Source organism: Macaca mulatta, chromosome 3, assembly GCF_049350105.2.
Source record: "Macaca mulatta isolate MMU2019108-1 chromosome 3, T2T-MMU8v2.0, whole genome shotgun sequence".
Lineage (NCBI taxonomy): Eukaryota > Metazoa > Chordata > Mammalia > Primates > Cercopithecidae > Macaca > Macaca mulatta.
The window spans coordinates 234,906-252,402 of record NC_133408.1 but is presented as its reverse complement, the minus strand read 5'-3'; the positions used below and the strand labels follow the sequence as shown (position 1 = coordinate 252,402).

At 49.1% G+C, this 17,497-nt stretch overlaps 1 protein-coding gene across 2 annotated transcripts in view; it reads right to left on the bottom strand.

The window, feature by feature from the left end:
- Positions 1-668: 668 nt before the first annotated feature.
- LOC144339564 (uncharacterized) overlaps positions 669-17,497 on the bottom strand; it is a 178,626-nt gene continuing 161,797 nt past the window's right edge. Inside the window, exons 3-4 of one of the 2 annotated variants that reach the window (XM_077995290.1) lie at positions 12,811-12,993; positions 669-4,868 (exon numbers count right to left, since the gene is read on the bottom strand). In XM_077995290.1, coding sequence (XP_077851416.1) covers positions 12,812-12,993 — 182 coding nt within the window. In that variant the 3' untranslated portion in view covers positions 669-4,868; position 12,811. Of the gene's footprint in view, positions 4,869-11,135; positions 12,994-17,497 lie in introns of those variants that run through there. The other variant, XR_013414727.1, reaches the window with a different exon arrangement.

Below are 17,497 nucleotides of genomic sequence, written 5' to 3'. Positions count from 1 at the left end.
TATTGACGTGAATGACTTGGGTCCTCCACCTTCAGGGTCAGGAGGCACGAGGTGGGTTTGGAGACAACTGCCTGGCCTCAGGAAGTTTCTCTCAGAGCCTGTTTCTTTCTCTAGCAAAGTAAATGATGCCTACCTCACCGGGCTTAACACACGCTCAGTACTCAGATGCTGTCTGATCTTTGTTATAGTTAGTATTTGGGGAACAGCGTGGCTGGTAAGAAAATGCGTTATCTTTACAATTTATACAATGTCATACAAGGCAAGCGTGAAACCGGGACACTACCTTAATCTGAAGATGCTGGTGCTTAGTCTTCTCCTCAAGCATTTTGTTGTCATTCTGGCGTGTGTCAGCCAAGTCATATGACGGTACCGCGTGCGTGATGCCAGCTCAGTTACCTTGGAATGGGGAACCTGAGGCTGCCAGGGAGCATCCCTCCTGCCTCCAGTCCTCGGGGGTTTCTCTCTCTCTCTCCTTTCCTCTGTCCCTCCCTGTCCCCCAATCTTCCTCACCACTCCTGCTCCCCTCCCTACCCTCCTCACTTACTCTACAACAGAGGTCTAGACTTTGACAAATCCCAGCTGGGCCTATTTATCGCTTGGCTGGGAAAGCAGAGGGAAAGGGGCCCAGTTACTACAAAAATAGAGAATTGAAATAGAATGTGAGCTACTTTTGCATCTTGTTTTTTATTTTATTCTGAATATAAAAGGCAAGTGTCAAACAAAATCGGTGCTAACTGCGCCACTCAGCTCCGAGTCTGCTTTGTTGGGGCTCCGTGGGTTCCCACGCCCTGGCCTTCTCCATGAGCGTCTGGACACGCCGTGGCTGTGAAAGGAGCATTCAGTTATGGTCCTTTGAATGTTCCAGAGTCATGTTTAATAAAAATCTTCACGTTTACCCACAGCCAAGTCTTGATTTAATAACAGGTACTGCAGGTCTCTGGGTGGGCCTGAGCCTCTGTTTTAGAAGCAGCCGCACCATCCGAGGGGCAGGTCCGTGTGGGCTGGCAGGCGGCCTGGTCCTTGGAGCACAGGGTGGACCTGACCCAGTCCTGGCAGTGGGGGGCCTTGCAGTTCTAGAAGGTAGTGATGCAACCTGTGGCATAATTAAAAAGCCTCATGTGCCCCCATGAGAAGCTGGGGCTTCCCCTCAGTAGTGTGGTGTGCTGTGTTTGTGATCGTGCAGATGTAAAAGGGTGAGGGAGATGTCTAAAAACTAGGCTCCCAAAGACAGCCCTTCATGTCGGGTGCTTTCATGTGTGTATGTACACCTGTTTGACGAGTGTACACCTTCACGCGTGCACCTGTTTCACGCATGTACACCTGTTTGTGCATGTGCCTGTTTCACACTTGTGCCTGTTTCGCGTGTGTGTGTGCCTGGGCATTCCGCTTGTATTGCGTCATACGTTGTATTTTACAGATTGCTTTTTTCAGTTTGTATCGTGAGCTTGTAACGACGTCGTGAAGAAAAGAGGGGATCCTGGCATCCTTTGGCTCTGAGAAACGTGATGTCACGGGAACAGATGAGACAGCCCGGGTGAGGCCGGCAGAGGCCATCGTGGCCTGGGAGTCCGTGCACATCCACTGTCTGTCGCTGTGTGACAAGTGACCACAAAACTAGGGGCTTAAAGCAAAGTACACGTACGACTGTACAGCTTCTTCAGGTTGCAAATTCAGGGCAGCCTTGCTGAGCGGCTCTGGCCCAGTCCCCCGGGTCACCGTGAAGATGCTGTCCAGGGCTGCAGCCATCTGTAGGCTCAGCTGGGCTGGAGGTTCTGCTCCAGGATGCTGTGCTGACGTGTCTGCGGGCAGAGGCCTGGTCGTCCACACCTGGCCACTCCCCGGGGCTGCCAAGTGCATTCCTGCCCAGGGCCGCTCCTTTCCCCAGAGACGTAGCAGTGGTGGTCTTATGCCCAGCGTCAAGGTGGCCGGGTCAGGAGCAAAGACTTGTTTCCCCTACTCGGCGGCTACTCCTGCAGGGCTGGGAGACAGTGGAGATCGCGCAGGAAGGTGTTCGCTGAAGACCATGCTCTGTGACTTGACGGGTGTTCCTCCCAGGAGAGTGAAATGGAGACTGGACGCCGGAAGCAGCATCCTGCGTGACCCCATGTGTAGTGGGGTCACACCAAGCTAAGTCCTTCCTTTACAGATACTTTTCAGAGTCTACCCGCCTTTAGATTCTCTGATTAACGTGTCTGAGGAGGGTCCCAGGAGTCTGCCACCTGCCAGGCCAAGGAGGTTCCCTGCATGTGGCTCTCCCCTGACACCTTGAGAAACGTGACTCGAGAGAATCACCGAAGTTTCCTAAATGAGTCACCTGCTTTCTCTTCTCTTTGCTTTCATGCCGCCCCAGGGTAGGTCAGTCCTGTCCGCCACAGCGATACCTGCATGCTGGAGTTCCAAGGAGATTGGGGGTGTGTCGGGTCCCCCAGGGAGATTCGGTGACTGCGGATGCTGTCATAGCAGCCAACATGTCCCTATCGTTTTCACTTTTAATGAAGTTCAGTTACTAGGTTTTCTGAGGCACAATGATGTCCTTGTGAAAAATTGGTGATCAGGGAAGCAAGCAAGTGTGGGAAAATGATCCTGCCCTTACATCTAAAAAATGATGAAACAGCAAAGAGCCCTGAAGAGCCCATGAACCTCCTCATGGGGCAGTGAGGAGACACCTCAGTAATGGCTTAAAAAAAAGTGATAATACTGAAGAAAAGGTAAACTACATTTTGGGTCTCCTATGGGTAAAGAGATTGTGGTTTACATTTTGGATGTATGCGTTTATATACTTATTTATTTTTCTTTGTTGGATTTAGAATTAGTTGAAATAATTGTGTTTTTTTAATTTAAAAAATTGGGGTATACGAAGTCTAATCCCTTTGTGATATTTCTGTACTGTGAGACTCCACATACAAAAGTGAAGCCCAGACTGTCTATCTCTAATGAACCAGAGAGAGGTGGTCATCTCCTGCAGGCCGGTCTGGTCTCCAGGCATCTGGCCATCCTCCCAGTCTTGGGCACACCTGCATCACTGGTGCTTCCTGCCAGACTGTGACTCTGCCCAGGTTTCAGGAGCACCCGGAACTGTTTTCCTAGGGGCTCCTGCTTTGTCCTGGCTCCTGGAAGCACAGGCTTTTGACGAAGGACTCTCCCCACTGCCAGGTAAATTGGTGATTGCCCCACAGTCTGTATTTGTCACATGGGGCACAGAGAGTCTGGGCGTGCTGTCCTGGCCCTGGAGCCAGCTCTAGGACTGCCCGGCGGCATTGCCTCCACCCCTCATCTGGGAACAGGGCGGTGGGGAGGAGAAGGGAAGCAGGGTCTTGACCCTTCTGCGTCTCGAGAATACGGGAACACATCGTCCCATTGCCTCACACCATTCACAGCCCAAGCTTGTGTGAAGTATTATTTTATAACCTCCCCTGACAATGATGTATTTTATATAAGCAGCACATAAAGTGGTAATTTAATACCCTATCGAGCAGGATTAAACAATAAGGAGCAGATATCACTGTAGAAAAGTTACTTTATCCGGGAAACATTTATCTACTGCAGGTGGATGTGAATCATGGCTTCCTCCTCGGTGGCTCCTGATGAGCCTGTGAAATTCTGTCCTGTTCACCACTGTTAGTTATAAGCTACACCTTTCCTTCTATGACGTTAGTTACAAGCTCTACCTTTCCTTCTATGATGTTTATTTCTTGCCTGTTCAGCACTGTTAGTTACAAGCTATACCTTTTCTTCTGTGATGTATATTTCTTGAAGGCATGGACTAAATCCTAATTCCACAGTATTCGATGCACATACTCAAGAGATACTTGTTTGAATGAATGGATTAATAGAAAATAGAAGTGGTGACTTCACTTTATTTCATTATGTCAAACTTTGTCTACACGGAAAATTTTATGGTCCTTTGGAAAAACAGGGCCTCTGTGCAGGGTTGTTAGAGATTGTGAGAATGCCGCAAATGGCTCTGGGCTCTAGGCTCACAAAGGGCTTGAGGGACTTGGTGGCGCACCTGTGTTGAAAACGGAGTTCTGCAAATCCATTGGAGTGACCTGCCAGCACCAGCACACACAGCCCTCCTTCCCAGTTGATTTCTGCACAGAGGCTTCTTCTGAATGCCCCAGGTGAACGTGGGTTCAGCCAGCACTGCTGGGCTTCCACAGCAAGCCAGGGTGCTGCAGGGACGAGAGAGAAGAGGGGCAGGACCAGGATCTTCCTGGGCCCCAGTGCCCGTGTGGGGACGCTGCCTGGCCTGGCTTTTCTGGGGGAGGTCAGGGAAATGATGGCATGGAGAGACTGTTGGTATGAGTCGCTTGCTCAAACATAGATCCCAGGTCTGTGTGGGAGGCAAATAGAAATTTATGTGGGTATCATCAGTAACATAGCAAACATGGGCTTCTTCACTAGGGTGGCTGACCCTCTTGCTCATCTGCTGAGCAAAGGCCCGGCCCGGCCTGGCCTTCTACGCCTCCACAGTGAGCTTTTCTCAAGCTCTGTCCACTCCATGGAGATGGCCGGAGCCAGGGCAGATATGGGGTGTTTTCCACTTTTTATTTATTTTTTCTTTGAGATGGAGTCTTGCTCTGTCGCCCAGGCTGGAGTGCAGTGGTGTGATCTCGGCTCAGTGCAAGCTCCACCTCCCAGGTTCACGCCATTCTCCTGCCTCAGTCTCTCGAGTAGCTGGGGCCACAGGTGTCCGCCAACACACCAGGCTAATTTTTTGCGTTTTTAGTAGAGTCAGGGCTTCATCGTGTTAGCCAGGATGGTCTCAATCTCCTGACCTCGTGATCCACCAGCCTCGGCCTCCCAAAGTGCTGGGATTACAGGCGTGAGCCACTGCACCCGGCCAGGTATTTGTCAGTTTTTGAAAGCTACATTTAAAGAATGAAATAGACCGAACAGAATTACTTCCTTTTGAATATTTAATACTCAGTCTACCAGAACACTTAAATATAGTTAATGTATTCAAATAATAAGAAAGAACTTTCCCTCTGTTCCAGAGAAAAAGTATAAACAACCTTTTACTTGTCAGGGATTTCACTATGTTTCTAAAAAGCCAGCAAGCACTTTTCCTGAAATAGACCCATCTCTTCCTCTGCATAGACCCTATGAACATTTTAGCTACATTTCTGCTGTATCTTAATGTGATAGATTGTAGAAAATTCCTTGCTACTGGAACTTCACGATGCTTTCCTTTGAAACATCAAATAGAAAGTATGGATAGTAAATCTCAGACTAGTTGCAATTATCAGTCTTGGTAGAACTGCCACCCACAGCCTCTGTCAATTACAACAGAGTGTGTCTCCCCAGCAACCCGGATTAGATTGCGGACCAAGCCAGGCTCACCCAGGATTCAGTGCAACGTCTTTCAAAGCTGTAGTCACTGCCCCTGGAGGAGACTTGAGAAGTCCTCCCTTTGATGCCTGTGCATGGCTGTTCTCAGATCACAGCAGCTGCAGCAGCATCTCAGAGGATGCCAGCAGGGGTGTCCTGGGTATTGACACCACGGTAGGGGCCTGCAGTGTCTGAATGAAATGGGCCGTGAAAGTGAGCACCCTAGAGGAGTCCACAGCCACGTTTCAAAGGTGCAGTGGCCCGAGGTGAACCCCAGAGCACTGAGGAGCCTGGAGTTGACCTGTCACGACTTCATTGAGAGAGCTGACTGAATTCCGTACCTGTGCGGGCAAAATATGGCTGTTTGCGCTTGGCCCCTTCTCAGTCCAGGGCTAGGGAGGTTGTCTGCACAGCTAGTGGGAGCTTAGCTTTGTGCACACTCGGGGTTGGGTCCCACTCCTTTCTGTGAGCCCAGGGAAGATAGACATGCCGAGCTCTCCTGGAAGAGGGCCCTGACGAGTGGAAGCTGAGCTTCAAGATGGTCGGCCTTGTGGTGTGCGTGGCGGGTTCGGAGTCGGTGTGTGCTGAGTGGGGGCCCGGCTGCTGCTGTCGCTATTGGGCTCAGCAGACGCTGCGGGGGACGTGGCTCCTGTTGTACTTGGTGGTTTTCTCCTCACAGGAGTGGGTTTCCCTGCTGTGAAGGTGTCGGGGCTGTGACAGGCAGCCTGGCAGGAGGAAGACGCTCGTGGGGTTGTGCCCCGAAGCCCCCTTCCTCTTGAGGAGCATGAAGGGGGTTTGGGACCCTGCTTCCGGCTGCGCTCCCTTGCGAGGTTCTTGGCCTCGGGGGCCAGGAGAAGCTGAGTACAGGCCTGAAACCTGGACCCCTTCCACAGCCTCCGCGGCACTTGTGGTGGTATGCGGGACATGGCCCTTGGAACTCCAAGCCCTACCCTGGCATGCCCGCCCACTGGGGCGTCTTGGGCACCTGCTGTGTGCTTGGCTCCGTGGTGGGGTGGGCGGTAGCAAGGGCTGTGGGGTAGAGTGGACACGGTACGCGGATGATGAGAAGCGTCAGGGAGGCAGTGAGAGCACAGCTGAGACCTGCAAGGAGGGGACTGGCTGTGGGTGTTGGGGCTCAGGGAGCTGCCTCTACCCAGAGCCACAGTGGCCAGTGAGGGCAGAGCAGGGGACCGAGGCCCAGGGAAGCCGTGTGTATGGTTCGCATCAGGTGTGCGGGTCTGCCGGGCTGTGCGGCCCTTCTCAGTCCTGGCTGGGCCTGGGGTCCCAGAGGGAACGGAGGGTCTTCGCATCTCCCTCCTCTTGCTTCCCTGCTGCTTCCTGGTCAAGGGATGCTTCTTTATTGCAACTCTGGCAGTTATTCTGCATATTAAGAGGAGTTTCACAAAATCGTAGGGGGGGAGGCGGACTAGGGATTCATTTTTTTTTTCTCCCCCTGATTTTACACGGAGCCTTCTACTACCCCTTAGTGTGGAGGCAGAGTGCAGATGCTCTACAGTTATCTATCCCGGAAGAGAAGAGCTGATGGGAAGTCACAGATCTGATCATTGCAATAGCACTGACATTTTTAAGTGGGAGAATGCTGATGTCTATAATAATCAGAGTAAAACTTCAGTAGCTTCAACATAAAGATTCTGAGATGATCTTAGAGCCATTTCGTCCCTAGATCCTTCTGCAGTGTGGAGTGTGACATCTCTACCAGCCTCTGGTCAGTGGCCGCCTGTGGGTAACTGAATGCTTGAAGTGTAAATGAGAACTTCTAATTTTATTTAATTTTAGTCAAATTTAAATAGCTATATGGCCCGGGCACCGTGGCTCATGCGTGTATTCCCAGCAGTTTGGGAGGTCGAGGCGGGTGGATCATGTGAGGTCAGGTGTTCAAGACCAGCCTGGCCAACAAGGTGAAATCCCATCTGTACTTAAAAATATAAATAAAATAGTCAGGCGCGGTGACAGGCGCCTGTAATTCCAGCTACTCGGGAGGCCGAGGCAGAAGAATCACTTGAACTCGAGAGGCAGAGATTGCAGCAAGCCGAGATCGAGCCACTGCACTCCAGCCTGGGTGACAGAGGGAGACTCTGTCTTAAGAAAAAAAAAAGATTTAAAAAAACCCTACATGCCCCTAGTTGCCTCTGTAGGAGACGGCATGGTTCCAGAAGGTAGACTTTGTGTTGAGGACTCTGCAGCGTCAGGCTGGAGACAGTCTCCCTTCCTAGCAGCGTGGGCCCCTGGGCTGTTCTTCTACCAGAAGGGATGGTGGCGTCTCTGGGAGGTATCTGTAGACTCAGATCTGTGTGGATTAGTGACTTGTGTTACTCACAGATACTTAATTTTATGGGTAAATGAATACCTGGACTGGCTGCAACTTCAGGGCGAGATTCGGGAGTAGGGAGTGAAAGGTGACGACGGAACCCTGGGCTTGTCCTGCCATCCCCAGGACCCGGTCGGGGTGCCTTCTCGTCTGAAGTCCCAGCACGTGGTCAGGGTACCCCTTGCCTCTGAAGCCCCCAGGAAGTGATCGGGGCACCAATCCCCTCTGAAGCCCCAGCACCTGGTCGGGGCACCCCTCCCTTCTGAATCCCCCAGCCACCTGGTCGGGGAGCCCCTCCCTTCTGAATCCCCCAGTACCTGGTCAGGGCGCCCCTCCCTTCTTAAGCCCCCAGACCCTCCTGGCCTGCGGTGCTGCTTCTCCAAATGCTGTCCTTGGCTGTTTTCCAGGAGTCACCTGCACCAGAGCAGGCTGCGTGTGTCATTTCTTGTCGGATCTGGGGTGTCAGTGAAGCTCGTTTATCTTGTCTTCCTCCTCATGTGCCGTATCTCACCTGTTGACTGACTGAGTTTGTGTGAGTGCGTGTTGTGCGTTCTCAGGCTGTACTCGGTGCTTAGGTGACAAGAACGTCTTAGAGCAACGGACTGTCTGCTCCAAAGGACGCTGGGCATGAATCGAGACACAGTTTACTTGTGGGGTTTAAATTTCCTGGGTGTTGGAGGCAATTAAGGGGAAACAAGGTCTAAAAAAGCCCCTGCAGATGAGGAAGGCAATAATGAAAAAAATTACTCTATACACACTTAGCAGATGATTTACTTTGTAGGTGAATTTTGCATTTCGGGAACTACTAAAGCTACTGTTTGTAGGGATTCCTTGATGAGCTTCTTGTTTTCTGTCTAGAAAGTAAAGTGGATCGGTTTTGCCTTTAATGCTGACTGACTAGAATCTACTTCCTTTTCCCCCCATTCACGTTAGGGTGGGGATTGGACTGCAAGAGCTGTAGGATCTCTTTATTTCTGATCTTAAATGAATTTTTTCTTCAATGCCCTGTTCTTTGGTTTGGGAAATGTGCTCAATTTGTACCGTGCCTTAAATGTACACAATGGTTCGAAATTGCTACTTTTCTTTAAAGTTAGATACAACATCTTAAGTAAAATGTCATCTATAAATCAGGCACAGTCTGGGGCCTGGAGACCCCCCTTGTCACTTCCTTCCAGCTGTGTCTCCTTCCCTGGCCACATTGCCCCTGGCCACATCTCCTCCCCACACCACGCCGTGTCATCCGCCCACCACCTCACCTCTGGTCACAACACCTCCCTCCCGGCCACATCACCTGTGGCCTCACTGCCTGCCTCCCTCCTTCTGGTGGCCTCCGTGGCTCCCACTGTCTGCCCTCCCGAGGGTCTGTTCAAGGCTCCTTCCCCGTTTTCCACTCCTGAGTGGGTCTCGGGGCCTAGATGTTTCACAGGATGCAAGTTTCTTCCCTTCCAGCCGTGGGTCTCTGAGCGACAACTCCAGAGAGGGCACTAAGCTCTCCTTACCTACCTGGGGGGCCCTGAGCCCTGACCACCGACCACCAGGGCTTTTCTGCAGTGTGTGGGGCAGACTCATGCATGAATTGGACTAAAAAGATGCTTCCAGGAATCCTTATTTTAAGTGCACTGGAGCAGAGATGGGGAGAGGGGACCACCTGGTTTGCTCAGAATTTGGTCCTGATCACAGCCAATGAGGCAACATAAGCAGCTCCTAAATGAAGCATTCCACAGACTGATTTTACACATGACAGAAAGGCTTCACACAATGAGTGAGTTTGAGCTGCATTTGAAGGAAGAACAGGTCCCTGTAGGTGGAAATGAAAGGTAAGCGTGACCCAAGCCATCAGCAGCAGCGGGGGTGGGGTGGTGCAGACTCCCCATGGATGGTGGGCATGGCTGAAATGCAGGAGAGGGCAGGGGTGCGAAGGAACAGCAGGGCGGCAGTAAAATTCCCCTGCAGAGAGGGGACGTGACTGAGATATTATCACATGTATACAACTGAGAGATGATTTGAGGAGGATTTCTGGGAGCCTGTGGGAAGAGCACGTGGTCATCATCAGTTCTCGGGATCTCTTTTTATGAAGTGAAAATAGTCTTGCCTCTGCCTATCTTGTGAGCTGTTGTGACGATCAAATCAGATAATCTTCAGCGAGCCTTGTAAATGCTAAAGCTTATGACAGACTGTTCCAGCCCCCTTGTCTCCACCCTCCTTTCCTATTCGGTAACGTGAACCCTGCTGGGTACCTCACTATCTGCCTGGTTTCCTCCTCCATAACGTGAGCCTTGAGTACTTGCTGGGTACCTCGCTGTGCACCTTCCTTAGTAACGTGAGCCCTGAGTATTTGCTGGGTACCTCGCTACCTGCCGTACAGCTGGCTGTAGAATTGTCAAACGCACTTGGCTGGCACATAAGCAGAAGTGCTCGCTGGGCCTTGGGAGGGCTTTCTGACATGTGGGTGCCTTCTGTTCCCTGTTAGGCTGGAGCTGCAGGAGCCCCCCTAGACCAGATAGAGGACCAAGGCTGTGGCCTCGGGGTGGGGGCTGGGGGAGCTCCCTGGGTTTATTGTGTGGGTGAGAGCAAACTTCAGTCCCGCTGTGGCATTGGGATTCAGGGTTCCTTCTGGAATGTTCTGAGTGAGAAACAGGAAGTGCGCACAGGTGCGTCTTCTGCGGATTTTATGGTTATCTTGGGAGAGCACTGGTGCCTCTGAACTATGAACCTGCAGAACCACTTCTTCCACTAACGGCCGCCTTTATATAAAGAATGACTTACAAAAGATGCCACTTCAGATGGAGGTATTTGCAGGTGTGGCCTGAAAAATGAACAAAATGACTTTCATCTCAAGGAAAGTACCTTACATTTTTCCCAATGATAGACATTTGAGCTTTCCAGCGAATATTAAAACATAAAAATCTTGTGTCCACCACTTTCTCATGTGATCAATGGTGATACTGATGTGGGGTTTTTTTTTTTTTTTTTTTTTTTGGACATATAATGAAATGTGGAAGCCGCTCATAACTCTGAACCAGTATTTTCTAACCAATGTGTGATTACAAAATCGTGTGCTGGTAAAAGCCATTCAAGTGCAAGACGGACCAGTCGACTTAGAAGGAATTGGGGCAGAAAGGCCCGTCGACCAGAGCACAGACTCTGTGTTGCAGACAGCCTGTACGGAAGTGCCACTTGTTACATTTGGCAGCAGAGAATACCTAAAATGATCTGAAAACACAATGAAAATACTGCTTCCTAATTGTATATTAGTATGGGGTCGGACTTTCTTCATAAACTTCAGCCATGGCTCTGCAGCCCACTGAACGCAGATGCAGGCATGAGAATCCTGCTGTCTGAGGTGCAGAGATGTTAGGTGTTTTCACAGCAGCACAAACTGTTGCCACGCTGCTGCTTATTTTGGAAAATGGTTTCTTCTTTAAGACTGTGTTAAGATGTAATGACTTTATCCTTGTAAAAGAAACTAAATTATCTTTTTTTTTTTTTTTTTTTTTTTTTGAGACGGAGTCTTGCTCTGCCACGCAGGCCGGAGTGCGGTGGTGTGACCTCAGCTCACTTCAACCTCTGCCTCCTGAGTTCAAGCGATTCTCCTGCCTCAGCCTCCCTAGTAGCCGGGACTACAGGTGTTCAGCACCATGCCAGGCTAATTTTTGTATTTTAGTAGAGACGGTGTTTCACCATGTTGGCCAGGCCGGTCTCGAACTCCTGACCTCAAGTGGTCCACCTGTCTCTGCCTCCCAAAGTGCTGGGATTACAGGCATGAGCAGCCACCACTCCCGGCCTGATGAGAAAGCTTTTTTGTGCTCTTTAATAAAGTGCAAAGGGTTCCTGAGACCCAAAAGTTTGAAAACCACTGGCTTAAACCAACAAAATTGTCCATGATTCTTCAGTGTATCTTCTAATCTGTTGATGGAGAGAGGACAGCAAGGGTTGCTTTACTTTTTTCCTTTCACAACTCAATGGTGCTGGGACAACTGGGGTATCCACATAGAAAAGGATGGACTGGACCCTTCCTCACCCTACACGCAAAGCTCAACATGGTTCCAATGTAGGGAGCTGACTGAGACCCATTCTGTCAGTCTGCTGGGTACCATAACGGACACCACAGACCGTGCGACTTAGACAATAGCATCTTATTTCCTTTTTTCTGGAGACTGGAAGCCTGGGATCAAGGTGAGGGCAGGGTTGGATTCTCTGGGGCCTCACCCCATGCTGTGTAGACAGCTTCTTCTCTGTGTCCTCACAGGTTTCTCTTACGTGTATGCAGCACTGAGGACTGTGTCTAAATTCTCTTAAAAGAACACCAGTCATACTGGATCAGGCCCTACTTTTAAGATCTTATGGGACCTAAATTGCCAAGTTAAAGGCCCTGTATGTAAATACAGTGACATTTTGGGTTTCTGGGGTTGTGACTTTAACATGGAATCTTGGGGGAGGGGGACAGTTCAGCTCATAACACCTTTAGGGGAGAATCCTGGAGAAACTGTTAGGTTGGATTAGGCAATGTTTCCTTGGCTGAGACGTCTAGAGCTATAACAAGCAACTGAAGGGAAAAAGACGGTATCAAAATTAAAAATGTTCAATTCAGAGGATACTATTAAAGTAAAATGACAACCCCCAGAACAGGATACATTATCACGATAAGGACCTGATATCAAGAATATATTCAAAAACTCTTAATAAAAATCCAATTTAAAAATGGACAAAGGATTTGAATAAACAGTCTCCAAAGAAAGACATATAAATGCCTTAAAAAGCACATGAGATGTTTAGCAGAATTCGTCATCTTAGAAATGGAAATCAAAACCACCGTGAAATAACACTTCACAACCACCGTGATGGGTGGGTAAAACCCCAGTATTGGACAGTGACATGTTGGTGAATTGGGGAAAACTGAAATCTTGATATATTGCTAGTGGGAGGGGAAGTAAAATGGTGCAGTTGATTTGGGAAAGTCCGACAGTTTCTCAGAAAAGCATGAAATCACCGTACGACCCAGCAATTTCACTCCTAGCCATATGCTCAAGAAAACTGAAAACATTTTTCCAAAAAGTATGTCATGCCTGAATCTTCACAGCAGCATTATTCATAGTAGTAGAAACAGTCCAGGTGTCTGTCAACCGGTCACTCACTGAGATTCCACTCACCTTAGACGTGAAAGATGTCAGCACCGAAGGTCACACCAAAGGTCATGCACTGTACGATTCTCCTCACAACAGGTGTCCAGAATGTGCAAATCCAGAGAAAAGGAAGTAGGCTGGTGATTGCCAGGGGCTGGTAGAAGGAAGGAGCCAGGTGCTGACTCTTAATGGGTTCAAGGTTTCTTTGGCCTGTGGTGAAAAAGTCCCGGAATTACATACTAGTGGTTGATGTGCAGCTTTTAGAATATGCTAAAAAGACTGAATTGTATTCTTTAATATTGGGGCTTTTGTGCTTTGTAAATTGCTTTTCAATTTAAAAAGGAATTCAAGAAGTTATTTGGTGTTGATATGATAGTATCCAAAACAAGTTACTATGTAACTCACGTCCCCAGAGTTAAACTTCATTTTCTGAGGATCTTGAAGTGTTTGAGGCTAGGAGACACAACGATCCTATACTGTATGTTACACCCCATCTTACTGATTTCTATCTCACATAACCATATTCAGGAAAAACCGACATGTAAATGTTAGCTGAATGCTATGCAGAGGCACATTCCTCTTACCGGGATGATCTTTAGTGGTACAGTAAGAGATGAGATCATAGCAACGTTAGTTTAGTTAGTTTAATTTCCATGGCAACAGGAATTTGGCACATGGGATGAGTTAGATCTCTCTGCACAGCTCCTAACGGGGTTGCCCATTTCTGTGTGGTGTCTGTGTATATTCTCGCTGTGGAAATAAGTGATAGCACCTGCACAAACACTTGTCCGGAAGCGCACACGAAGCTGGTGAAGGCAGAGGACAGGCGAGAGGGAAGCATGGCTCAGCCCTGGCAAAGAAGACCGTTATTCCAAACGCAAAATATTCACGAACACAATCCTTGGGAAGACTGGTGATGTCTTTAGACCTCACCACTATCGGGTTGTATCTGTGCAGCCAGTTACCAGAGCCGCAGAACGGCGTGTGTTGGTATTGGTGTCATCACTCAACGATTCTGACTTTTCCTGGTGCTGAGGATGACTGCATGTGGCAGAAGCAAAGTGCTAATCTAGCACAGGTCATCATATCCAAGTTCTTTTCTATGAAGGCGGGCAGGGTTAGGAACCACCCCACCCCACCCCACCCCCCAATCCTATAAGAACTGGGATCTGATGATCTGTGCTGTCGAGAGAGGCAGGGTTAGAACACCTCATTCCTCAATCCCATTGTTGAAAATAATAGTTGGATTGGGAGGGTTTTTACTCGTAAGGTTGAAGCCGTGCATTTCTGGAGCCTGGGCTGTCAGTCATGGTGGCTGGGGAATGCTGGGGCTGCGGTTGTCTGGCTGCCGGTAGCCCTGCTGGTGGGTCCTCCCTCTTTGACACCGTTCATTTCTGAAGCTTGCTTTCCCCGGTGTTGGAAGTAGCAGCACTGGAGGAATGGCCGCTTTCCTACAGCGAAGCTCTGGCAGGAGAGGAGAAGATACGGAGCGTCTGTTCAAGGACGTGACGTTCTGGGCACCGCACCATGCGTTCTGCTTCTCAGCTGTGCCTCCTGGTTGATGTTACCATCACCTGGCATTTCCCAGGAGGTAACTCGCGAATGCCACACTGATGGAACAGTGCGGCTCGAGTCCAGGGCCGCTGGAGCACATCAGCAAGGTCAGGCTGGACGCATGTGCTTGCTGACAGGAAAATGACAGGAAATGACATGCCAGTTCAGGAAAATGACAGGAAATGTCATGTCAGTTCAGGAAAATGACAGGAAATGTCATGTCAGTTCAGGAAAATGACAAGAAATGTGTTTGCTGACAGAAAAATGACAGGAAGACAACAGGAAAGAGGCCCATGAGGAGAGGAACCAGTAGATTCAAGGCAGTTAACCGAAGGAGCGAGCCACCACAGGCTGGGAGGACACCCCAGCCACAGTGGATGTCAGCGGTGGTGGCTGGACTCGGGGTCCGTGAATGTTGCATGATCGAACGTGTTTGGTACATTCTCAGCTCCTGCCCAGGTGCCTCCCAAGAATCAGGTGTTGTGGCTCCCCACACCCTTCCCATCTGTGTGTAGCATGACCACCACCTTCCTACCGTGTGTTTGTCCTATCACGGCTGCTGTGCCTAACGGACGCTTTGCTTTCCAGCTACTTTCCTATAACCAAAGCCCTTGAACGACTTTGCGTTTCAGAGACGACAGGGTATTAGTTTTTCATGATTGCTCTGAGGATTTCCAAAAGCAAATGTAACTTACAGGATAGAAGATATTGGAGACAGTAATTATAGATGACTTTTCTCAGTTTTTTGATTGTGGTAAACTTACACAGCACTCTATTTTTAAGTGTATGGTTTTGTGGCATTAAGTGTGTTCACACTGTCGTGCTGCGATCACCGCCATCCATCTCCAGAACTTCCTGGTCTCCCCACGCTTGAAACTCGGTCTACCAAACACTAGCTCTCCTTCCGCCCCAGCTCTGGTAAGCACTACAGGTTGCTTACAAAATAAGCTTTTTCAGTAAGAGAAGGGGCAAGGAAAAGAGCTCTAAAGACTGTCTTGAGATTTGAGGAAGTGTTTTAGGTTTTGCTGTCTGGTTCCCGGTGTAAAGAAACTATTGAAGACGTGGGAAGGTGAAGGTCTGTGATCTCAGGAAGTGCTGGGCTGGGCAGGGCAGCTTTCCCACTGTGACGGGGGCACTTGCCCTCAAACCTGCCTGAGATAATCGCGTGAGGATGGTGCTGCATTGTGACAGCTCTGAACTTGGTCTCCTTGAACGTTGCCAGGTACATAAGCTTTGGCGGTTACCGTCTAGTGTCTGTGGGAGACCTAGAATTTGAACATTGTTGACTTTAGGACACACTCATTTTATAACACTCTACCTGTTCTCATCAATGGGAAATATGCTGTGTTTTTTTTTTTTTTTTTTTTTTTTGAGAGGGAGTCTCGCTCTGTCGCCCAGGCTGGGGTGCAGTGGCCGGATCTCAGCTCACTGCAAGCTCCGCCTCCTGGGTTTACACCATTCTCCTGCCTCAGCCTCCCGAGTAGCTGGGACTACAGGCGCCCGCCACCTCGCCCGGTTAGTGTTTTTTTTTTTTTTTTTTTTTTTTTGTATTTTTTAGTAGAGATGGGGTTTCACCGTGTTAGCCAGGATGGTCTCGATCTCCTGACCTCGTGATCCGCCCGTCTTGGCCTCCCAAAGTGCTGGGATTACAGGCTTGAGCCACCGCGCCCGGCCTTTTTTTTTTCTTTTTGCCTTAATATTCTGTGTTGCCGTAACAGTAGTTGCAGCGGACGCTACTTCTGGTTCATGGTCATCACCAAACACAAGCTTCAGGAAACCGTGTGAAAAATAAAGGGGAAAGTGCTTTTCTGCAAAGGGCTTTTTTGAACATCTTGTTTTTTTCTGGAATATCTGTTTTGGTGTAAAACGTTTTCATTTTTAGGGGTTTGTAACGTGTTTTATACTGGTTAGCTTTGAACCCCATGTTTTTGCATGTCATGGGGCTGCTTTATCCTGTTATTCTATGATATAGCAGGTTGGCAAAACTATTGGTTATTTCACTTTAAAAACCAAACCAGCTTACAGATTGAGTGTGATTCTTGTAAGAATTTAATTGTAAAATTGATTTGTGTTCAACAAGCTTACTGGAATGGCTAGATCCGTGGACAAAAAGATAAGAACATGTCAAGTCTCTGGGCCAGGAAGGACTTCCAAATAATACAAGTGATACACGTTAATTTCTTAACAAAAGATTAGATTTAGTACATAACTGTTTAAAACCTCCATATTTTCTATTATAGCCATTCCACAGTGCCCATGGGGGTGGGCTGCAGGACTGCCTATGGAATCCAAGGTCTGTGGGCACTCAGGTCCCTGCAATAAAATGGCATCGTGTTTGTATATGACATATGCACATCCTTCTGCAGACAGTCATGTCAGGGTTGCTCTTAACAGCTATACCATGGACATACAATGCGAGTAGTTGTTTAATGAATAATAAAGTCTGAATGCTTAGTACAAACACATTAAAAAATATGTTGATCTATGGTTGGTTGAATCCACAGGCCTGGAACCCCGGGAGAGAGTACAAACTCTAGAAGCAAAACGAACAAAGCACTTGAGGTCAGCAGTGACGGGTGTGGGATCACACTGAATCTCATGTGTTTTGCTGTCTGTGTCACTGTGTCCCGTGTAAACGGGAATCATTTGTAGCTTAAGGTAAAATAGGTAACAGGAAACACTACAGAGTGGGCACGAAGGCGTGCCCCTCATTACCCCGTGTTACAGCCAAGCATCTGCCTCCTAGGGAAGGATTTGTTCTGTGGGGAGACTAGATGTTGATGATTTCCGGATGTGTGAAGGGAAACTCCCTCCGAGAAGCGTGGCTTTGGCCGGAGCACATCAGACGAGAGTTAGCGCGGCATGGAGTTTCCACAGTGGCCCTCAGGCCTGCTGCTTCTCTCCTCTCCCCACCCCTGGCCCTGACTCTTACCAAGGGAGGCAAGTTCAGCTCTAGCTGAGCCCCGCACAGGGCTGTGGGTCTCTAGGGCAGGTGCCCACCTTCGCCTGAACAGGCTGTGTCAGAGGAGGGTCTGGCTGTACTTGAGCTGTGAGAGATGCTCTCAGAGATCCAGCATCCTGAAAACCCAGGTGATGAAGGTTCCTCCTCTTCCACCATCCTGCGGGGAAGGGGGTCTTACCCTGCTTCCCCTCAACCCAA